General features: G+C 46.3%; 2 protein-coding genes across 4 annotated transcripts in view; one reads left to right on the top strand and one right to left on the bottom strand.

Moving 5' to 3' along the window:
- Window positions 1-5,674, bottom strand: part of LOC119382408 (rab proteins geranylgeranyltransferase component A) — a 143,869-nt gene extending 138,195 nt beyond the window's left edge. Inside the window, exons 1-2 of the mRNA XM_037650098.2 lie at window positions 5,525-5,674; window positions 5,164-5,230 (exon numbers count right to left, since the gene is read on the bottom strand). Of these exons, the coding sequence (XP_037506026.1) occupies window positions 5,164-5,230; window positions 5,525-5,570 (113 nt within the window). The 5' untranslated portion in view covers window positions 5,571-5,674. The remainder of the gene's footprint in view (window positions 1-5,163; window positions 5,231-5,524) is intronic.
- A 126-nt stretch (window positions 5,675-5,800) lies between these two features.
- Window positions 5,801-24,350, top strand: part of LOC119382409 (protein unc-50 homolog A) — a 44,834-nt gene continuing 26,284 nt past the window's right edge. The window contains exons 1-5 of one of the 3 annotated variants that reach the window (XM_037650100.2): window positions 5,801-5,966; window positions 6,325-6,515; window positions 14,810-14,835; window positions 14,913-14,978; window positions 20,785-20,905. In XM_037650100.2, the coding sequence (XP_037506028.1) occupies window positions 5,964-5,966; window positions 6,325-6,515; window positions 14,810-14,835; window positions 14,913-14,978; window positions 20,785-20,905 (407 nt within the window). In that variant the 5' untranslated portion in view covers window positions 5,801-5,963. The remainder of the gene's footprint in view (window positions 5,967-6,324; window positions 6,516-14,809; window positions 14,836-14,912; window positions 14,979-20,784; window positions 20,906-24,350) is intronic. The other 2 variants (XM_037650099.2, XM_037650101.2) reach the window with 2 other exon arrangements.

Below are 24,350 nucleotides of genomic sequence, written 5' to 3'. Positions count from 1 at the left end.
TGCGTACGCGCTTCGGCCCCTTCTGCCAGGCGGCTATTCCTTTTCAGTCAGTGGCGGTTACTTTCCCTCGTTCGGGCTCCCGGCATCGGCGAGTATTCAGTCGAGAGTCATCGGGAAAAAACGGAGTCGGATACCGAGACAGGATGCCACGTTCCTACGGATACCGAGATTCGATGGCGATGCCACAGTGAGAAGGCAGCTGCCCTGTTCTTCATCGGACCTGACTGTTTTGACTTTTGAAGAGCAATTCGCAGATGAGCGCCGATGTGTTCTGACAGCTCGCAAACTTTCCACCGGATTTTTGTGTTCGTATCGCGTTCAGTAAGTCGTTTTTCTCCTTCGTCGCATGTTACTTTCCGTGTTTTTCGTAAGTGAAATGTGTGCTGCGTTTATTATTGTCTACATTACCTCGTAATTTTTTTTAAATTTGTTAGTTTGTGAATACCAATGTGGTGGGCTTTATTGTGCGCTTCGAAGTAGGTTGGTTAATTTCTCGCCCTCAGCGATGTTGTCAGCATTTGCGTGTGCTATTTTGTTCTTTTCTCGCGTTGTAGTGCGTCAGCTTAACACCCGTTTTTCATTTGCCCTTCGCCGCTCGATTCGCGCAAAGAAATGATGGATTTGTAACACACAATTTTTTTTTAGTTGTGAAGTTGTCGCAGACTTTCAAGCTCTTGCCGCAGTCACCTTTTCATTAATAAATAGGCGAACATTCTGGTAGTTCAAGGTGGTTATGGATTTCGGCTGTATCGAATGTCTGTTCACGTGTACATGTTCATTTATTTCATTTTCTATCACGCTTCGCTTTTCACTGACTTCCTTTTGAACCTTCGGTGAACTGACAAATCAAATAAGCGCTAACACCTACGGAGGCTGTGTGTGTTTGTGAGTGGTCCCGTTTCCCCGATTTCTAATATAAGGACGTTATTGAAGGTAATTAGTGTAGGTTCTGTGCAGCTGTTATCTGCCAGCAAGCGGTCAGCAGAACAAAGTGCGAAATGCGAAGTTATTTTCAAAACTTGCAGTATCTTTGCCATGTGTATACATGCAGAATAAACTTTGTGTACTCTCAGCTTTTGTATGCTGATTATCCCTGCTGCTTGCCTAAAAGCAAAAGCGTGGGCAACATGCATTTATTTACGTGCACAAAAATCTACCTCACGTTAAACTACACATTCAGTGGAAAATGTTTTCATGTCCAGCGTTAAACGCTGGAAATAAAAGAACAATCGTGCAGCCAACGATAAAGGCTGGCAAAAAATATTGGAGCTGCCAATAATTATACAATGTTGGCGATACGTACGACGAACAATGTTGGCTACAGCCATCCTTGCCATTATTGGCGATATGTTGGACGGACAATGTTGGCTACAGCCATCCTTGCCATTATTGGCGATATGTTGGACGGACAATGTTGGCTACAGCCATCCTTGCCATTACAGTGAAAGCTCGTTAATTCACACCTCATTAATTCGAAATTTTGGATAATTCGAAATGGTCGCCGCAGTCCGGTCCGCAGTGCATAGGAGACCATGTGTAAAACGATTCATTAATTCGAACAGAAATTGCCGCCTCTACGGATAATTCGAAGCGTGCGCCGCCGAGCGTCATCATCGTCAAACACTAGTGGAAGCTTTTACGGCCGAACGATAGGTGGCACGACCGGTTTTTTCGAGCTTCAAGTGGCCTCCGAGCAAAGGGCGAGCAAAGTATGGCCTCCGAAATCCAGGGAGCAATTTTTTTTTTTCCGTAGCCCTCCCGCTATCTCAGCGCCTGGCGCCACTTGTATACGCGGGACCCGCGGGACGCTGAGGAGTCGGCGGAGTAGTCCTAGCAGTCCTAGGCCACACCCGGCAGCGTCACTTTGTTCCTCGAGCACGTTGTTCGTTCACGCCGTCAAGCCGTCTTATTCCGCATCGAAGTTGCAAGATGCCGCGGGGAAACTACTGCGCGAAGACTGTCAAGGGGAAGCTGGAGATTTTGCGAGAGGTTGACCAAGGGAACTCGAGCAAATACGAAATTGCGAGGAAGCACGGCATACCTCCGAGCACGTTGTCAACCTACATACGCAACAGGACGGCCATTGAAAACGCCTATGAAGCCGAGGATTTTGGCGCCAGTCAAAAAAGGCTAAAGACAGCGAAGTTCCCGGAACTGGAGTCAGCTTTGATTATCTGGGTTAAAGAAATGAGAGCCCAGAGTATCCCATTGAGCGGCCCTGTCATCATGGCCAAGGCAGCCGATTTCGCCCTGCGCTTGGACATTGAAGACTTTGTCGCCTCCGAGGGATGGTTTCATCGTTTCAGGGAGCGGCACAATCTCGTATTCCGCACGTTATCCGGCGAGGCAAAGGAAGTGGACGCCGAAACATGCGCTACTTGGAGAAGCGACACCCTGCAGCAGTACTTGGAGAGCTACTCACCACAGGATGTGTTTAACGCTGACGAGACAGCGTTATTTTTCAAGTTGCAGCCAGACAAGACGATCACCTACAAGGGAGACAGCTGTGCCGGCGGCAAGCGCAGCAAAGAGCGTGTCACTGTTCTGGTCGCCGCAAATATGACCGGTACGGAAAAGGTCCCCCTTTTTGTGATTGGCAAAGCACTCAAGCCACGGTGCTTCAAAAACATTCGGTCACTGCCGACGGAGTACGCCGCAAACAAGAAAGCCTGGATGACAGGTGACCTATTCAGGAAGTGGCTACTGAAATTCGACAGGCGAATGGAACTGGGCGGCAGACGCGTTCTTCTTGTCATCGACAACTGCTCGGCGCACAAAGTCGACGTTGAGCTGAGAGCAACAAAGCTAGTGTTCCTTCCAGCAAATACGACTGCGGCCCTACAGCCAATGGACCAGGGTGTGATAAGGAACATCAAGTGCTTTTATAGGCGTCACATGCTGGAGAGAATGATTTTGTGCGCGGGCGACAGGAAGGACTTCGGCGTTACGCTGCTCACTGCCATGCACATGTTGGTGCGCGCATGGGAACAGGTGACCGCGACCACAATCGCAAACTGTTTCCGCCACAGTGGATTTGCAGCTGGAAGTGCGCAGGATAGTTGTGAAGTCGACGTGGACGGGGCTGAGGAGCTCATGCCAGTGGCATTGCACGACACTCTCCGGGGCATACGTTTTGCCGATTATGTTGAAGTTGACACCGGTGCATCGGTGTGTGGTGCCCTGACTGATGAGGACATTATCGCTCAAGTAGCCGGTGCGCAGCCTGTTGCTGAAGAACCAGAAGGTGAGGAAGACGAAGATGACGAAGCGCCTGTGCGCCCGTCAGCTTCTGCGGTGATGGAGGCACTTAATGTGGCGCGTCTCTTCTTCAGCTTTGAAGAGGGTGAAGAGGATTCCCTGCGCCGCGTCCGCGTGCTGGAACAGAGAGCCGCAGCTGTGGCATTCAGAGAAAAGAAGCAGATGGTCATCACCGACTTTTTTGGCCAATAAATATTTTTCGTGCCCCCACCCCCGAAATCCACCCATTTTTGCTCACTTTCATTATTTCGAATTTTGTTTAATTCGAAATTGCTCAGCGTTCCCGTGGAATTCGAATTAACGAGCTTTTACTGTATTGGAAAATCATTGGCATCCAATATTGGACCAATGCACATTTAGGTGTAGCAAACTCCCAAAAGCCAACGCAGGACCAATATTTCTGCCAATGTTTACCAACATTGTTCCGAGATTGGTCCAATGCCGGTGTGCTGCCTGGGGAGTTTGTGCTTGCAGGTGTTTTATATTGTTTTGTCACAATTATGATTCATATTAGTCTATTGTTAAACCTATTGTTAAAACCACGCATCTCCACGAAGTGAATCATGACGAGTGGGCGAGTAGGTGTGTAAGCACGGACACGGACACCACATGGACGGACATGCCTCGGCCTTAAGTGCTTCACCCCTAAACTTGTCAGAGACACAGACTGGACATACTGAGTTACATAGCACTGCCACATTACGTACTATGGAAGTGGGTGGTTGAAAACTAATTTGACTGAGGCACTGTGAACAGCTTAAGCAGAGGGCTTGTATCGGTTTGCTAATGGTCCTCAATGCGCTTGTTCAAAATCGTCAAAACCGTTTCAGGGTCGCTTTGAGGGCAGTAGACGCCTCACTGCAAAAGCATGGACTGAAAAACATGGTTGATCCCTCCTTCATAGGAATCGGTATAACACGAAAGTGAAACATGCTTTCTCAAAAGTAGTTCATTGTTTACTGTACATTGACACATGAGAGCTTGCACATTGACTATTGGTGTTTAGCAGCTATAGCACTGTTTAACCTAGATGCCCCGATGTTGACGCCTGGTGGCACAGTTCCATACCGATCGACGACTAACGTCCATGATCGTGATTAAACCTTTGTGATAGTTGAAGTAGTTGACATACACCTGGACACAGTATATCCCGCACAAAGATGGCATCAACAAGCACATAATAAACACTGGTACTCGATATGCACTCATACAAAGCGTCGTCGAGGGAAATGCTAATTTGAGCGCTCCCCCGTAATAGGGTAATCTATGCCTCTGCTCATGCATACACCACCACACAGCGCTTCAGGAACGCGAGCAGCAGAGTTCGTAGCATGAGCTGTGAACGCGCGAAGGCGTTCCACTTCCCTCTGGTATAGAGGAGGTGTTACCCTCTGCCAACACGTCCTCGTTGCCTCTGGCGTTTGTCTCGTGGAGATGGTGTGAGATACATAAGCCGCGTTTGTAAAGCCTCGCGCATGTGTGTCAGCAGCACAGTCGCTAGCGTGTCCGGCACTTGCCGCCGCAGACCGAGAGGTCGTGGGTTCGACTCCCAGGTGACCCGCGTCAACAAAAATTTTTCTGCTAGTTTTTATTTGTCATCTGTTATTTGCTTTTTACCAACGTCATTTCCGTGACGGAAATGACGTCAGTGAAGTCTTGGTGGACCCCGGCATAAAACACTCGTGTTAAAAGTTGCCATTATTTTCAAGGGCGCAGTGTATGAAAACCGAATCGCTGGCTAGCTAAAAATGTGGTGCAGAAATATTTTGATGCTATCCCGAATTAAAAAAGAAAGAAAAGGATCGAACACACATAGGCACTAGACGTGAAAACTCGTCCAGCTGCGCGTGCGTCATGTCGGAATGCGTAAAAAAAAAAGACTGTATAAGAATAGAATTGTCATACTTATCCAAATGTAGAACCCTCTGTCCGATTCTCGACACGGCGGCAGCTACAATGGATTCTGGCATACCTGCAATGAATCACGAACGTTAGTGCAAGTGGGTGTACGCATCGAACTTCAAAGCGTTATTTGCAAAAATATTCGCTTTTTCGGAGGCAACAACTATACAGGCACCTTAATTGTCGTTTGAGCTTTTCGTGTCTTTTGCGTTTATTTGACGTCGCGTTCCTGTGTGTTTCACAACAAGCTGTCAGCGTATCGTTTCTGCGCGTTTTTAAGCGCTGTCTTACCATCAACTAGCAAACGATCGCTCGCTCGCCGCTAATAGTCAAGCATGCCTCAATAGAGAAAGAACGCACGCACCCGTTCCTACGACGATCACATCATGGTCGGTGGGAAGGTCGTCCATGACCACCGCCACCTACGAAGCTCGTTCGAGAACTGCGGATCGCCGACATGTCGCCGACTCGGCGCGCCACATGCGAGCGATGGAGTAACTTTATCAATCGTTAAATAGTTCAAGCATTCAAGCTCGTAACACCATATGGTAACACCGCTAAATAAATTTTTTGTGGACATTGCTTTTATAAATAGGTATGTTCTTTGCCAAGTGACGAGGCAACATAAAGAAAAGTACTTTGATGATGGTACTGGGTGGGATGATGGTGGCGACCGTCCCTAGCTCAGCCTAGCCGTCCTAGCCTACGTTTGTCTTCTGTGGTGTTGGTGGTGTTCCGCGGTTCGCCCAGTTCGCCTTCTCGCCTGTGCTGGTGGAAATGTGCTCAGCGAAGCTTGCTCTATAATGGTACGATGACCGCGCGTTCGACAGCGTATATTTGATGTGCACGTCGTCTGCATAAGCGATGAACGATCGTCACGTCGCAAAGAGCTTTCCCCGCATTCGCAATGTTCGTCGGCAACAGAAGATTTAGAATATCATCATTGCTACAGGTTGACGCTTTCCACGACAGCACAAAGCGCTCGAATGGCATCCAAAATGCCTAGCAGATAAGTCGAAACACTTGAAACTGCGCGGAGCGGTTTGTGCGTCGTCGCTGCAAAGCAGAATTCGCCGACCGCGAGCTCACTTGGCCCGTGTTGTCGTTACGGCACCATAGTATTTGTGCGCTGATTTGTAAACAAGTGTTGTTGGCACTTCGCAGGACCGCATGGGAGGCTTGTCGACTGGTGTCCGCAGTTCGCCACTGCCTTCGCCGACGCCCAACCACCTCGAGAAACGCAGTGCTAAAGACAAGGGATCCAAGTTCCTGAGGCGACTGATTCATGTGCGACACATGGACTTCCAGTTTGCCATGTGGCAAATGCTCTACCTCTTCGTTTCACCGCAGAAAGTGTGAGCGTCTTGATCTTATGACAAGAATGCAGCTCAGTATTAATCGTGGCGAAATAATCATGCTACGTTGACGTCGCACGGAAAAGGGTTTGGGGGGAGATGCGCAGGCATTGCAACTGTAGAGATGCAGCTCATAGAATGGATCTCTCCTTGCTTGCAAGCAACGTTACGTCACGGCGATCGTCACGCCCACAAGCGCTGCTCTCGGAGCAGATGCTGCTAGGCGAAAGAAAAGTTCCGCTGGCCAGATCTTTCTGCATGTGGGAGCTCTGCGTGTGTCTGCGTTGCTGTGATAGAGAACTTTCTGCAAAATCCTATTTTCTCAAGCTTCGGCATTTAGAATGTCATTGTCCTCATTTTGCTGGCACAGCACTGAAGCTTTATTGCTCAGCGATTGGAACGCGATGGCTGCTGGCAGTGAGTGCTTGTGACTGCATCCGGTAGACAACCGTTAGATCTACTTCTTTGTAATGCCGGCTTGCCATGGCTTAAAGCAGTACATGTGTGCCGTGCAAAAGCAGCTGGAGCTGGTGGACGTTCGTTGCGAAGCTGGATCCCACTGAGAACTGAACAACTGTTTACTGGATGCAGTCACCTTGCATCACAGACGCGTGGTGCATGGTTCTGGGGCAGAAGTTCTCCGCCCCCAGAACTTCCGCATGCCTGCCATTCATCTGTCCAAGATTCATGCTTGTGGTTTCCGTTCTAACGATGAGTACTTTTACAGCAAAAGCTGTCATTAGATCACAACAGCTGATTATGGTGGTGTAGCTGTTCGCTGCCATCAGTGTCCACAACCGCTATCATGTGAAATGAGAAAAAAATATCCAGGATGGAATGAGATTTGAACCCGGGCCGCCTGTGTGGCAGTCGAGTATTCTACCACAGAGCCACGCCGGTGTTTGAAACTCCTTCGCAAAAAATCCCATATAGGCGTCATGTTGGGCAAGGAATTGCATTTGAGGGGCCCTCCAACACTTTTGAAGCACCTATTTCTTATTTGTAGTTTACGTAGACTGATGGCTGGGGATAATTTTAGCTTAGGTCTAAGCACTGATATCAAATGGTTTAGTATCTTAATCATGCATAAAATTCACTACATCGCTGCTGAAGCGCTTCAGCACGTAGTGGCGCTCACCAGAACTATTGCGGTTCGAAATGAGTGCAGGCCTATGATCGGATAAGTGCACGGTGTAAGAAAAATAATTTAGGTGTGGACACTCTCCGCCCGCCGCGAAGGAGAGCGCGTCCAGATAATGTTCGCCTTTAATACATGCGCCGGCCGCAGTTTCGTGGGGGGCGCTGCGACATGGGGGCTTAAGAAACCTATTGCGACGAGGCGAACGTGCGTTTTTCTTCATTTTTTTTTCACCTCATTGTATTTTTTTTTAACCGTGCACGCTAGCAACTAGAGCAAGGAACGCATACCGCGTTTCTCGCGACCGTGCTCGCGACCGAAAAATGCGACGTGCGGCGAACGCCGGAATTGGCTGCACGGCGTTAGAAAAAAAAAAGGATGCCGAAAAGAACGTACATAATTGTTGTTATTGTTTAGACCGCTGCTGCTGTAATTTACGCACAGCGGAGGAGGATAGAGCAACTGAACGGCAAGTTTTCATACGGCCACGGTGTAAACGGGGCACCCGACGCACATAGCGTCCCTAACAGCGTTGCGTACGTAAAAGCGCGGCGTCTTGCTTAGAGCGCGTGAGCAGTCTTTCTGCTCGCTGACTTCTCACGTGCGCAACGCCGTTACGCACGCCACGCACGCAGCTCGTCTTCTATAGTACATGCGCCGGCCGCGGTTGCGTGGGAGGCGCTGCGACATGGGGGCCGAGAGGAGGAAAGAGGCGAACATTATGTGGACGCGCCGTCGGGCGGAGTGTCCACACCTAAATTATTTTTCTTACACCGGGGATAAGTGTAATGTTAGAAGCGATCGTGGCATGGAATCAAAACTGAGATTACTATTTGGTTTCACTTTTCTTTGCTTTGCTTTTTCATTGAACCCCAAATAGACGATGTCACAACAAAAAAAGATCACTACAGCTACAAGACATGACAGAGGCGCTGGCTTTATTGCTTGCGCGGGTCGGATGTCCACACCAAAGGCTCCTCTCTCTTCCCTCTTCTTGCTTCTGTACATTTGCAAGCTGCCTCGTTCCGCATGTGCGGGGCACTCTTGATTGTTGTTGAAGCGGGGCAATTAATCCCCTTCATTGAATTGATGCTGCTGCACTCTTGTAGTTTACCGAACAACCCGCGAAACAACTTTGCGCAGTCCCGGGATGCTAGGAGGCTTCACTGCCCTTGTCGTTCCGCAAATTAGAAGAGGGAGTGCCATGGAGCGTCGTGTTACGGAACGGCGGACAAACTCGTTTCAAAGCAGTAACAAATTATGACAATTCAAAGGAGCTCATTTTGGTGTAAACAAAATGCCGTGTTCAGGCACCACGTTGTTTGTTACTATGGCAACGGCATCAACAATACGTTGGACAGGACAAGCAGCAATGGTGTGCGAGCTTCCCCTACATAGGAGCTTTCAGCTCATGCCATTGGCGGCGCCTTGCACCATCACTGACAGGTGAAATGTAGTCCTGTGACCCCGCAAAAATCGTGTATAGGGTAGGCATTTTTTTCTTGTTTTCTGAATATTCTACACCAAAGAACTTTGGACTGCATGCCCCGTTCGCTGTCGTTCTCACCGCACTAATCTGTCCATACTTCAGTCTACACAGCCTGCGAGTAAAAAATGAGGGGTTGAATAGTGTTGGAGGGCCCCTTTAAATGCGTGCTAGAACAATTCGAATTGCATAACAAGTGGAAGTTTCCTGCCCATTACAAAGGGCTCAGCCATAACTCTTCATCATCAGCCACAGCATCATCAAAGTGCACACAATGCCTTGTGCCAGTGCACACAATGCGGGTACCTCGCTTCTCTGCAAAATAATGAATAATGGCATATTGGGTGCTCCCCTACTTCGCAAAAATTATGATGATTTATGGCGTAGTGGGTACCTTGCAAGTGCAGTTGTAGTAGTTGCCCCACGAAAGTTTAGCGCTTCCAGCTCGCGCTGTGACTGTGCTGTGTGTTCCACACAGGCCTGCCGGTTTTCCCTGCTAATGTAAATGCCGCGTACATTCTGAAATAAAAGTTCTTAAAATATTATGTTTGGCTCGGCAGTGATGTCTGAATCTTTGGTGAAATTTTCCAGGACGTTCAACCAGTGTCTCAGACGTGTGGGAAAGTCAGCTAGCTGAATTACTCGATGTCACATAAAAGAGTCTGTGTGATTCCCTCTGGGTGGGACCGCTGTGGGCAGAGCTGACACTTATTCTGAGGCTGACTATAATCGTGCTTCAAGTGCCGAGCACTGTATACGATTCTTTTAGGTCAACATAAATGCCTCATCATAGATGAATAGAGTCGTAAATAATCTGGTACTCTTCCAAAGCGAACGTTGCACATTTTCACCGTTCAGAAATAATGTACACTTCACTAAATCATTATGCTCTAGCTAATTCTAAGAGCTTCTGTGGTGAAGGCCACTCTGATGTCTCTGGGTGATTTTATCTTCGGCCCACGGTGGCTTTAGGGAGGAAGTCTCTGCATGTGATAGTCCGGAAAGAAGCTGAGGGGTGACATTGTGTGGAGGTGGACTTGTCTGTTGGGAGAACATGCGGAGAGGGACGATATACTTCGAGGTTCTGAGTGGACACAATGGTTGTGACCATTTACAGGGATTGTGAACATGTTGTTGCAATCCAAGATTCAGTATACAGCGGCTCAAGTAGTGTCGATGGAAAGGAACATGTAAGCAAAGCCACGGAGATTGTGGAATATAAAGGGGACTTTAGGCTGTTGGACCTCTGGTCAGTGTGTCGTGAATGCTGGAGGTGATGTTGATCAAGTATTGGGTGAATGGTCAGAGCAGATAAATTCAGGGAGCGCATGTGCAACACACGTGATATAGACGAAATGGGTGTTCTGTGAAAGGACCATGGGTGCAGTAGGGGCCTGAGCTTTTAGTGTGGCGCTACACCACTTGTGTGGCAGATTTCAAGATTGTTGGTCAGCTCGCGAATAACTCGACCCATATCGACAACCCCTGGGGCTGATCATTTCTGGGGAAAAGGCAAAACCATGTGGAACTGAAGGTCTAAGCTACAATCTTGACTGTAATGTCCTGTAATGGCGACACCATGTGAATCTATCTATGACATTGAGAAGATAACGTAGTTCCATTGGATGGCAACAAGGGTCCTACCATATCGATGTTGATGCAGCAAAAAGTGCATCAGGAATGGCAAACTTTGCCAGTGGGCCTTGAAACTACTGAGGACATAGGAGCATGCCCTGTTGCTGACATCGTGATGCAAGATGTTGGTTTAAAACAAGTCAGCACAGTTTGCAGAGGCACATAAGGATGGCCAGAACCCATGTTTACGTTGCACACTGTGTGCATGCTGGTGGTCTAGAAGGGAACACCAAGCATGCAAGTGTGTCTACTCGGCACAGTGAGCTCTGTGGGTTGTGCTTTTTCGTGCTTTCATGCTCTTTCATCGCCTGCTATCATCTGCTACTGTGCTTCAAATCTTCACCAAGTGAGCCATTCACGTGATGAAGGAACACCATGTGCGACGCCTGCGCGAAACTTGTTGCAGCTGCCAGCTGGTGGTGGCATTGAATAGATTCCACATGCTCCGGTGTTCCCTTTAACAGTAGATCACAGTATGTGTTCTTCAGATGGAAAGATGATCATTTTGACAACAGGAGAGCACAGAGGTCTCATTTTTGTAGCTCTGCAAGCTCCATAGGATGGCCGAGCTTACAGATGGGGGTGTCGGCAGCAATGTTCTCTTATGTTCTGAATACTGGTTGCAAGCTGAGGCAGGATTGCTAGATATGGGCTGTCATACTCGTGCTGGATCAAGCCTACCTTTTTTAGTCTGAGGAGTGCAGCACTGAAGCTTGCTATCAATGCCTTTTTCAAGCGAAGCTGGTATTGGCGGATCTGTGTAACTGGTGATGGTGGTGTTCCAAAAAACCCTCCTCACCCACAGCTGGCGTGCACCAAAGAAATAATAAATAAAACTAAATAAATTTTCTCTCTGTGGCTGGGGTATGAACCGGTGTCTCCCTGGTCCTTAAGTGAGTGCCTTGAACACTAGGCCATATGCCCACGGTTGCCCAATGTGAACTGAGCTGAAGCATATGAATGCTTTCTACCGACGATGCAAAAAACAATTGGCAAACAGTACACTTGCTATGGGTGCTTCATTTAAATATTTCATGTTGGCGGACTAAAAGCAACCTGCTAAGCTACGTGTAAGATTGAGATAAGGAATTGTGCATTTCAGAAACGTTCCGACTTTGAGAAAATTGAATTCTTAACCAGCATTTCTGTGATTGCGTGATGGTCCTTTCGTGGGGCTGTTCTACAGGCTGAGAAATGTTGGAAAGAACATGAAAGATGCCGTGCTGATTCAGCCCAGAAACAGCATTCCAGTGAAGGTCGCTACCTATAAAGAAAGAAAGAAATGCAGTACTTTGCTTGACCCCATTTGCCCGATTGGGGAAGGGCTCCTCAATTTTTTTTAATGCTTTTGCTGCAGGGTGCTTGGCCTTTGTATATCTTAAGCTTCGAGGACAAGCTTGATTCATGGCTGTTCTCCAGTTTTTAGTCTTGTGTCCTTCAGTGTGGACCGAGAGATCCAAAGTAGAGGTGTGCATGGGCTCCGGGTAGCCCAAAAGCCCGAGCCCGACCCGACCCGACCCGCGGGCCGGGCTCGGGCGGGCCGACGTATTTTCACCTCGGGCCCGGGCCGGGCTCGGGCTACTTGGAGTTTTATCGGGCCGGGCTCGGGCCCGGCGCAAAGCACGACTCAAGCCCGAAATATGGAGAAGGAGCGGGAATTGTTTTCCAGCACGCATACAGCGCCTTTTCCGCGACCGCCCTTTGCCGCTTTTCCTTTCCATTCGCTGCTTTAAACAAAAGGCGAACAGGTAAAGCACTGCCTCTGTTGCACTCCGACAAACAGGGAATTAACACCACCTGAGCTAGTGACGGCGCCACGCGACTGTTCCGCGTTAGATTTAAGGCCAAATCCCATATGAGTGAAAATGCACGCGACAGCGACGAGCGACCTGACGTAGATCGCCTTCGTGCAAGCTGATGCTTGCATGGGCATACCCCATACACGTGACGGCTTTGGCGAGCGAACTCTATTGTTGCTGGCATGAGGCCGTCTACTTGTAATTTGTAATCTTTGTTATAGAGACCGTTCGTCGTGTGTCGTTTGATCATATTTGATATGCTCAATAAAATGCCAAATTACCGGAAAACGATGTTTTCTTTTCGCAGCGAACCTTCAAAAAGCCGGGCCGAGCCGGTCCCGGGATTGTGTTTTCGTACGTCGGGCTGGGCCGGGCGGGCTCGCAGCCCTTTGCCGTCGGGCTCGGGCGGGCCTTCAACAAAGTCAGGGGGCCCGGGCCGGGCTCGGGCTCGGAAATACGGCCCGTGCACAGCTCTAATCCAAAGCACCATTCTTTCTTCCCCAATTGCACTTTTATTCTGTTCCAAAAGTTGCTTCAAATCACAAATACTGTGAGCCCCCCCTCGTGTCTCTTGCGGACAGAACAGCCCTCACGTGTACCAATCTCAAAATCAGGGGGGCCAGGGGATCACCAAGGTTCCTTCTATGGAGCCAGAAAAAAAGCCATCCGAAAATGAGCAAAAGCAGTTCCTAGAGAGCAAGTAGTTAGAGCATCCAATGCAGGAGGCACTGGGTTCAATTCCCAGTGCCGCCAGGAACCCACATATTTTAAGACGAAGAAGCCTTAAAGGGCCAGTAAACAACCCCGAGGTTGAAAATTTGTTATGAAGAGATAACTCTGCACTTGTACGACGTATGCATGCTGCCCAACACTTTTGCGAATAGGTGCTATAATAAGGAAGTTGCCGAGGACAGGACAACCTTTCGTGGCCGCTTTGGCTGCCTCCCTACCCTTCTCTGCCCTGAAGAACAGGGAGCATAGCCCATCGCTGTGATTACGCCCTCTTCAGAACGTAGCCCTACGTCCTCGGCGCGCAAACAACTGAGCAAGGCTTCTTCCACTTGTTGTTCCTGTTACTCGCAGGCGCTGTGGTAACAAAGTGCGGTGCAAGGCACTGACAGAATAAGTAATATGCACGACAAAACCGCATCACTGCAGGGCCAAGGCAAATATTTGTAGTGCAGGGGACCAATTAACGAGGTCAGTACTAAGTAATTCTCCCCATAGGCAATGTTACATCACTTAGTGGGCGAGAGGACTGGTCAGGCGCCAGAGGTGGAAATTGTTTTTTGAAAATCAGTTGGGCGTGCTCCGCTGCAATATCCACAAAATGTAAGTGCCATGAGGTGAATCAGTGAGCTTGTTTCGGAGGTGTAAAAAACAAAGTCGGAGCCCGTTTATTGGCTCTTTAGGTGCCTCATCAGACTCTGGCTTTGAGAAACGCAGCATACGGTACAAAAACTCGTGTGATCTCTCAAGCATGACTTTAAGTAACAGCGTTCAAGCCAGGCATTGTGCGTGGGAGCCAAGTTACTACAGAGCCATACCAGTGCTTGAAACTGCTTCGGAAAAAGGCCCTATAGGGGCGTCATGTGGGTCGCGTCAACAAACAGAATATTGCATGGCAGAAGCGTAGAATTGCACCATATGTCACACATGAATTGTGTAACTAGCAAGTGGTTTCTAGCTTCCCACACGTTACAATGGGCTGAGCTATCATTCATCATCGGTCACAGCATCAACAACACGTGCAGTTACGCAGGTGTATATATTGCTTTGCAAGCGCTTACTGGGTACCTGGCTAATGTCTGCACATTCTTGAAAAAGACAAAAGTGCTCACATGGGGTGTTCAGAGGGTCCATTTAATGCCAGACATATGTACTTGCCCCTTGCAACTCATTTGTCTTACATGACTGCAGCTCTTGTGTTGTGTAACACCACCTGAATTTTCTGCTGGAGTTCCCCAACAAGACCTATCCTTGAACCACTGCTGCCATTTCTCATTTGGACAGGTGCTGCAATCTCCTCGAGCATCACTGTTTTGACCGCCATGCGCCTCTTGGTGCCACCTCATACAGTGTAGCTAGTCTTTTGACTTGTGTATATCAAAGCATTGCGGTGAACCAACAGTTGACCACCTAAGCTTCACCACTTTTTATTGCCTGAGCAACCATTTTAGCAGGATTGTTCATTTAACCCAACATTAATAGCTTTTTTTCTTCCCCCCTGCCACAGGTACCGCAACTTTCAGTACAGAAAACGTGAGCATCCTTCTGGTTTCGCATGCCTGTTTGTTCCGGTCGCAGCTTTATTGTGCTCATGCTTTCATCATTTGCAGAGACAAAGGACCAGTTTGCTAGGGACGATCCTGCCTTTCTGGTGCTGCTTGGACTGTGGCTTGTTGGTGCGGCATCATTTCTCTCTTTGTTGTCTGAATTTCTTGTACAATACTTATATGCAAGCTAATTTGCAGGCTCAGTGTGTGCATCATGCTGTGCACTTGACTTGGGAAATAAAACTGAGCAAGTTGGCCATAGCAAGGATTGGGCAGCGCTCACAAAAAAGCAAAGGACAGCAAGTGTACATGATGTGCGCGGACTCTCATGTGGCAAATGCTCAAAAGAATGAGGAACTTTTCTGGCTTCACTAGACTTGCGCACAACTTCTATGTCAAATCGCCCCATGTGCTCACTAGGCCTTCACACTCCTTGTCCCAAAGCCTTATCGATGGCTGGCTCACACAGTTTTCGTTTTTTCTTGTGATGCGCAAGTCCTCAATAATTTCTCAGGCTAGTGGCTTTTTATGCCTGCAAAGCACCATCGTGTCTGTAAAGTAAGGGGCACACCCGCATTCACGACAATGAGTGGGAAGGCCTCGCATCTGTTAATGTTCAGCCAGTAAAACATTCAGGCCCCTTCAACTGTGCCCTATATGTTGTAATGGAGTCACACACAATTGCTGCCAGCCTCTCTCCTGCTCTTCCACCTTCTGTTGTGTGCACCACGTGCTGCTGCAGCCGGTAACAGTATGTAACAATGGGATCTGGTTCACAATTTCTACGTTGCAGTCAACAAACCTAGATGCGTGTTTAGTACCACATCGATTTATTGGCTGCATTGAGCGTTATAGCAAAGTTGAAGGGGTGTTGCATAGCACCTATACCTAACCCTGACTCACGGAGCTAGAATTCTTGAGGAGGTGAAACTGTGCTCGCTTGGGCATCCTAATATAGTCACAGAATCGGGCACAGCACTGACGTGCCCTCTGTCGTGAGAGTCTGCTAGCAGAGAGGAAAAAAATAAGGAAGAATGCACGTGTCGCACTCTCCAATGAAGCTCGCTGGTTCAAGGCCATTCAGCGACGATTCGCCGTTCGCGCTTTACGCCCAAGTGATAGTTTTTCTTGTGCGTTCTTGGCGGCTCCTTTTTTTCCGTAAATTAATGGAAAATATGGCGTCACATACAGGAAAATTACCTCAGTGAGATATGTTGTACAACGAGAAATCTTAATTTTTGGTAACGTGAACTTGATAGATTAGGTACAATTTTTAAGGCGAAAGCCTTAGATGCCTCATCAAACATAAAAATTGACCGTCGGCGTCGGCGTCTCGCATCAGCGGCTTCAACATGAGTGATGCAAAAATCATTATTCCGTGATGACGTCACCACATGACGTTATCATGACGTCACAGATCGCCAAAATTTGCGACGTCACATGACGTGACGTCATCGCTTTGCATTGCCTCCATGATTGGTGGTCCGATCACAGAGGCAGTGCAAAACCAGGTGAGGTGCAGAAAGCTTGTAATGCCTCTGATCCTGGAGGCAGTACAAAACCACGTTAGGTGCAGAAAACTTTTGCACAGGGGCGGGGCAGGATAGACAAATCGATTGAAGAAAAAGAAGAGGATGGCTTTCGCCTTCGAGTTGTCTTAGTGTAATGCATAATGCATTCGATTCGGTGGAGACATCAGCAGTCATGCAGGCACTGCGGAATCAGGGCATCGACGAAGCCTATATAAACATAATGGAAGAAATCTACAGCGGATAGTCCTCCATAAAGAAAGCGACAGAATCCCAATAAAGAAGGGCATACGGCAGGGAGACACGATCTCTCCAATGCTATTCACCGCGTGTTTACAGGAGGTTTTCAGGGCTCTAGATTGGGAAGAATTAGGGATAAGAGTTAATGGAGAGTATCTCAGTAACCTATGATTTGCTGATGACATTGCATTGATGAGTAACGCGGGAGACGAATTACAGCTCATGATTACCGAACTGGATAGGGAAAGTAGAAGAGTAGGTCTGAAAATTAATATGCATAAAACTAAAGTAATGTGGAACAATCTCGGCAGAGAACAGCGCTTTGCGATAGGGGGCGGGACACTGGAAGTTGTGAAGGAGTACGTCTACTTAGGACAGGTAGTAACCGCAGAGCCGAACCATGAGAGTGAAATAACTAGAAGAATAACGATGGGTTGGGGCTCATTCGGCAAGCAATATCAAATCATGAATGGTAATCTACCGCTATCCCTCAAGAGGAAGGTATATAACAGCTGCATCTTACCGGTACTTACCTACGGAGCAGAAACCTGGAGACTTACAAAGAGGGTTCAACTTAAATTGAGGACGATGCAGCGAGCGATGGAAAGGAAAATGCTAGGTGTAACCTTAAGAGACAGGAAGAGGGCAGAGTGGGTCAGGGAACAAACGGGGGTTAAGGATATCATAGTTGAAATCAAGAAGAAGAAATGGGTATGGGCCGGGCACGTAGCACGTCGGCAGAATAACCGGTGGTCATTAAGGGTAACTGACTGGATTCCAAGAGATGGCAAACGCGTGAGGGGGAGACAGAAAATTATGTGGGTAGATGAGATTAAGAAGTTCCTAGGTATAACATGGCAGCAGAAAGCACAGGACCGGGTTGATTGGCGGAACATGGGAGAGGCCTTTGCCCTGCAGTGGGCGTTGACAGGCTGATGATGATGAAGATGATGATGAATGCATAAGGGACCCTGTGAGTTTTTTCAAGGAATGATGAGACTTACTCTCCGAGAAGTGCTTCTCGCAATTGTATTCATAAGTCATGAGCTCTCAATCTTTCCTTGATATGGCAGGAGCCCACGCTTCCAACCTCACTGGGTCACTAGGAACTTTGACGGTTGTGTACCCACTCCTTGCAGGATGCGTACCCACTGTTGCATTTTGGCACGGCACATTTCCACCCCATCCTAAAGGAGCAATACTCTTTTCTACATGCCTTTGTTGCAGCGTGAAAAGCGTGCGCAAAGTTCAAGAAGTCAGTGCCACCGGCACAACGCAGAAGCCGCTGAGCGCGCTAAAGATATAGAAAGCCTGCAAATCGCGAAGGAATGCACGACAGCTTGCCCGCGCGAATAGGCAACTTTCCCTCCCAAGGCCGCAAGCGTGCACACAACATGCGAGCGAGGAGCGAAGGGCCCATGCATGCAGCGAATGTCGTCTGCTCAGGGGCCACAACTAGCTGCTCATTTCAAGCGCTGTACGGACTATAATTTGGGCAGTATCTATTATTAACTGCAGCTAAAGTATCTGTCACATCTATCAATTGATGTCACAGACAGAGATCTGAAATATTTTACAATGTACGAGACGGTATCACAATTTTTATACGTTGAGTCCATAGAAGAGCACATAAATGATGGCAACACGCCAGAAGCGCCATCTGTCATGCTGCGGTGAAAACTGCATTTCCTCTGCGACGCTATTGCGCCACCCTCGCATGCCGCGGTGGCCGAGCAATTTCTCCTCCACAAATACTTCTTCTCCGTGCCCTGACTGCAAGTACTTTTCTATGGTTGGCATAGCTTAAAACAAGTTGGGAGCATATTGTGGTGCAGTGAAAAGACCAAAGACGGAAACAACGGGACAAGGCAGTTGCAGCTGAAGAAGTTATCGGACAATTGGCTTGAACTTTCAGGCTTTCTTTGTGATCAAGTATCAGTTATCAACTTGTTACCACTGCTTTGCTCCAGATCCGCATTATATTCTTCATTTAGGCGCATAGGTCAGCCAGCCCTTTTTTTTAGTCTGCTCACTCACTGACCTATGTATAGGCACAAATTGAGGGAATCCAGATGAGCAGAACTTCTCTGAATCCAAGTGCACCCCAATGAAAGATATTTGCTAAGTGAGCAAGGGTTTTGTTTACTTTTGCCAACTTAAAGCAATGCTTTGGAAAAGGCAGCAGTGTTATGCATTGATTGCACAAGTAGATAAGACCCATGTGGCTGTCCCTGCCATACCTCCTTCCACACGGGCAAGCAGCAGTTCAACATGCATCTTTATCAGCAGAAGGAAACGTTTCTGATCTCCTTTTTGCATTTTTATACAACCTCGTTATCACAAGCACTGTTATAGTGAACTATCAGTTACAGCAAACTAACTTTGCTTAGCCATGCCTCATTTTGCTTAGTCGTGCCTCTATTTTGTGGCGTTCATTCTTTTGTTAATGGGGTCATGACATGATCATCCAACAGTTTGTGGTTTTCAGCATAAACTACAAGTAGAGGGTCTATTATGCCCATACATATATGCAAAATGGACTGTAAAAAGATATTTCGCTGCAATATGAGTCCCAGAAGTCGTCGGCAATGAACACCGGCGAGTGCCATTTTGCCATGCATGTGGACGTTATGTGCTGCATGGAGCGAGGACGTCGTCGTCTAACCAAGTTACAGCTGCTGCGAATCGTTTATTTGCACTGCCAAGCTGAAGAAAGCTCGAATAGCTCAATTGCATATGCAGCTGTCCACGGAACAACATCGTTCTCCAGAATGCAGGCGCTCGCACAGCAAAGCTTGTGATGTCACGGCTCGCTAGTATTCCAGTGTTGCCGAATTCTCTGACTATTCACGTGTTTATAAAAATATTCTGTTGTAAATTAACTACTCAACCAAATGCACTAAGATTTCCCCAACCTATCTGTGAACGCACAAGGGTTAACCCACATGGCAGATCATGATAAAAAAATTGGGTGTCATGGCCCCTTCAAATTAAACTGAAAATACGAGACTTGCTGCGATATTGTCTACAACAAAGAAATACTTGGTTCGAGTGACACTCAAAGCTTGAAAGGTAGCATAAAGAGCAAAACAAATATTGAAAGACAATTCAAAACCACTTTTTTTTATGTGCAGCACTGTGAAAAGCCTCCAGGCAAAGATCACATCCTTTTTCGAATAAACGTGAATGCAGGCCTGTTTTGTCAAACGGAACTCTATTCAGATGTAATTGCACCTTCTCTTATTCCGGTCTACTTATTTGAAGATGCCACAAGGAAGGATTGCTTCATTTATTGTGGGTTTGAAGCATAGATTAATGCATTTTGTATCTAGGATTTTTGCACAAGCCAGTTTGCTTATTTATTAGATCCGATATTTATCTTTACTGTTACATCAAACATCGAATATAATGAATTAATTTATGGATGCGTTAAAACAAGGTTCAGCTGTACTGTTTGTACGAGACGACTTTGGCACATTCGAATAGTGCATGCTGGGTGTGCATGCACCATTAATATCAGAATATGCCAGAGCCTGTGGCATTGGGAGTGAGGTGAAAGCAGGCCATGACACTGCTTGATTTTGAGGTTGGCTCAGTTTCTGATGTCATCGAATTAACAAGATTTCACTGTTTTTGCCCAGTACCTGTAAGGTGTAGTTAAGGCCATAAGGCAGTATAGCCATGTGTTTGAGGAAGACTTCTTGTTTCCTTCAGGGCCAGGACATTATTTTGGGGAGGACAGCCTCCCTGCCTGACTGGTACTAATTCTTAGTGAAGGCTAGCCTAGTGGTTAGGTATAATTTTAAATATATTTATGTTGCGACTATGGCTTGTTGAGTATCACCAGGGACACGTGTTGCTGGGATTTTATTTCGACAAGTATTAATTTTGAACAGTTTTGCAATGGCTTTTATAGACGCCTGCTCCAAAAGCCCATAATGGTTGCCTGTTCCGAAGCTGCTCCAAAGTGGTGTAAACCAGTAGCATCATTGATCATATCAGCCCAACTGCAAAATAGTCATAAATATAGAATTTGTGGTTTCTTAAACTTGTGCAATACATTGAATTTGCACAAATGATGTGCCCTTGAAGATTGTTTATGTGTGTGCGACTTTACTATGAATGTGTCAGCAAGTTAAGTTGTTGTTTTTTTCTCCTCATTGCAGCCTCATCAGTGGGATTTGTTTTGATCCTACGCATCAGTTTCTTGGGCTTCCTCAAGTTTCTCCTGTGGGTGATATTTATTGACTGCATTGGCATGGGTGTCCTTGTGGCCACTGGACTGTGGTAAGGTGCATTTGATATAGTGGACATTTATTTTATTTATTTGTAGATACTGCAGTCCCACATGAGGGATTATAGCAAGGCGGGAATTACAATCATAAGTATTCGTAGGTGAACAAAAATACGGAAGCAAAGTACAGAATTTCAAAAAAGAAAAAAGCTGCTATACAGTATTCACGAATGCATGATCAACTATGGCGACAAAATGCAATTCAAAATGTACAGGATAATAAATATACCAGAAACAGACTCACATACGCAGGTATTGGAAAACACGGGGGTCAATTCTACACAATTTCAAAAAATATATATATATTATGCAGTTAGACACGAGACAAACATTTCAAGTGATGGCTGTAAAACAATGTCATTAGTTAGGTTGTTCCATTCCCTGACTGTTCTCGGGAAAAATGAATATCTGAAACAATTATTGCGTGTTTGAAAGGGTGTAATAGAGAGATTATGGTGATGCCTTGTCGGATACCCAGAGGAGAAAGACAATAATTTGCTAGTGTCTATCTTATAGTGCTCCTTAATTAGCTGATATAAAAATTTGAGATGAGAAATTCGGTTTCTTTCAGTTATTAGCGGAAGATTAGCTCTCGCCAGCAGTGCAATAACAGATGTGCGGCCATAAATGTTGTACCTGCTTTTATCATTACGCGCGATCTGATGGCACTACACCAATGCCTGGTCCTGGACAGTGTGGGATGCAAAGGCAGCACTGTTGAATCTGCAGGCTGGATGGCATAGTGGAACTAGCAGTAGGTACTGCTCTTCAGCTTAATGTTTGGAAAGGAGCAATGCAGAGTACACACACTCAGCGCATACATTAAAACCTTGTTTTACGAAGTGGCATATATGGCATAAAAATGACCGTGTTTAAACGTATACTCACAACACTGTGCCTACAGCATGATTATTCTTCATTTACTTTGTTATAACCGATAATTTGTTACATCTGTGTTTGTTTTATCCAAGTTTGACTGTAGGTGCATTAAGGGAGGTCATTGGACCCTTTTCTAAACATGCAGCACCACGCTTTCCTTTGGTGGCAAAGTTTGGTGAGAGGGCGTGCTGGCCAGCAAGCGTTCATTGGAATGCGAAGTCGTCATGCAGAATGGAATTTCTTTCCTAACTGTTCGCCTATCTTCTGCAGTGGTCAGTTGAGACACGCTAGCGCATAGGCTGTTGAACCTTCAGCAAACATTTCACGAGGATTTTACGGCCTTCAGCATGCAGCAGAATAAGAAAGGGTGCTGGTGAACATGCCCAGGCAGCATGCCGGCATTGGACCGATCTTGGCCCAAGGTTGGCAAACATTGGCAGAAATATTAGTCCTACGTTGGCTTTTGGGGTTTTGCTACACCTAAATGTGCATTGGTCAATATTGGAAGCCAATGATGGTCCAATGTTTGCAAAGATGGCTCTAGCCAATATTGTTCGTCCAACATATCGCCAATAATGGCAAAGATGGCTGTAGCCAACATTGTCCGTTGTACATATCGCCAACATTGTATAAATATTGGCAGCTCCAATATTTTTTGCCAGTCTTTATCGCTGGCTGCACCATCGTTCTTTCTTTTCTAGCGTTTAATGCCAGTTCTTGCCAGCGTTTTCGTTGTCTATGCCAATATCTTTGCGATGTTTTCCTCTGAATGTGTAGTTTAACATGAGGTAGATTTTTGTGCATGTAAATCAGAATCAGAATCATTTTATCTCGAGTCATCATAAGTACATCATAAGTATATACAGAAGGAGGTCCCATAGTTACAAACTGAAATGGGACCTCCTGTGCATGATAACATGGTAAATACTAATACAATCAAAATGGCAATACGTAGATTTAATACCGACAAAAGCTAATCTTATGCAAGAAAAAAAACTAACCCAAAACCAGAGTTACCAACGCATTGAACAAAATACAGGCCTAGCCAATGTGACCTGGTCAATCAGAGTTAGGACGACAGGGTGGGTGATATTTTCAAAATGAATAAACAGTAATGCAATATACAAGATAATAAAAAAAGTGCAATAAGCAAATAACAGAAAGTCTCGAAAAAGGATACAAAAGTGCGGGAAGAAAACAGACAAAATACACTACAAAAAAAAAAAGCACCTAGAGCAGTGAAGAACCAGAGTTAGGCGAATCTAATAGTAAGTGCTTGAGTTCGCATTGAAACCTATGAGCATTTAGTAATTTTAAAGGAGATGGTAGTGAATTCCAAAAAGCAAGCGCTGAAAAATGTAGTCTGCTTACCGTAGTTGGTGCGAACGATGGGTAAAATAAAATTATTGTTGCTTGCAAATCTAGTGTTATTAGTATTAACGAGGAATGTCTGTGGTTATATGGAAACAGGAATATTATTTTGTAGTGTCTTATAAACAAGAATAGTGAGGTTATATTTATTAAGACCGGACACACTTAAAATGTTATGAGAATGCAGTAATTGGCTGGCGTTAACACAACGTGATGAAAACGTTATTAGACGAATAGCTTGGTTTTGAATGGCTTGTAATGATGTCAGGTGACTGTTGTATGTGTTACCTCATGATTCAATGCTGTAGTTAATATGTGAATGAACGAAAGCATAATAAAGCGATATGAGAGTAGAAAAGGAGAAATGAAATCGAGTTTTCATAAGAACGCGTATACCATAAGCCATTTGTTTTTTCACATTAGACACATGAAGATGAAATTTAAGGTGGCGATCATGTTCCACCCCTAAAAATGTACAATGATCAACTGGGGATATGATGTGATTGATGATAGAAATGGATTAATGCATGTTGCCCACGCTTTTGCTTTTAGGCAAGCAGCAGGGATAATTAGCGTAGAAAAATTGAGAGTAAACACAAGTTTATTCTGCATGTGTACATATAGTCATAGAGTTTCCTAAAATGACCTAGAGGGAACTCTGGCGCTGCGATCGTTCAGCCACCATGGGAATGATGGGTAGTACACGGATTTGCCTAGTCTTCGTGCTTGTGGGCTTCGAACGCACTTGTGGCTTTGTTTATTGCTATGTTTTGGTTTTCTTTCGGATAAAAGAATGGATCGTTGTGAACTTCGTGACCAGATTTGAATCGGTGAGCCTAAAGAAGTTAAAGTGGTGAAGTGAAACTGCTGATTTTTGCTGAACTTTGTTTTGCGACAAAGCGGATGCAGGCGACGCGGAGCCAAACGGAGCCGAAAGAACGAAGTTTAGACAAATCCGTGTACTACCCATGATTCCCATGCTGGCTGAAGCGCGATGCATTGCAGCTCCCATAGACACTAGCGCCAGAGTTCCCTCTAGTAAGTATTGTAGGAAACTCTATGCATATAGTAATGATACTGCAAGTTTTGAAAAGAATTTCGCTTTTCGCGCTTTGTTCTACTGACCGCTTGCTTGCAGATGACAACTGCATAGAACCGACACTAAGTATTTTGAACAACGCTCTTATA

The sequence above is a fragment of the Rhipicephalus sanguineus genome, chromosome 2 (genome assembly GCF_013339695.2).
Source record: "Rhipicephalus sanguineus isolate Rsan-2018 chromosome 2, BIME_Rsan_1.4, whole genome shotgun sequence".
Classification (NCBI taxonomy): Eukaryota; Metazoa; Arthropoda; class Arachnida; order Ixodida; family Ixodidae; genus Rhipicephalus; species Rhipicephalus sanguineus.
This window is presented reverse-complemented; position numbering and strand designations above follow the sequence as displayed.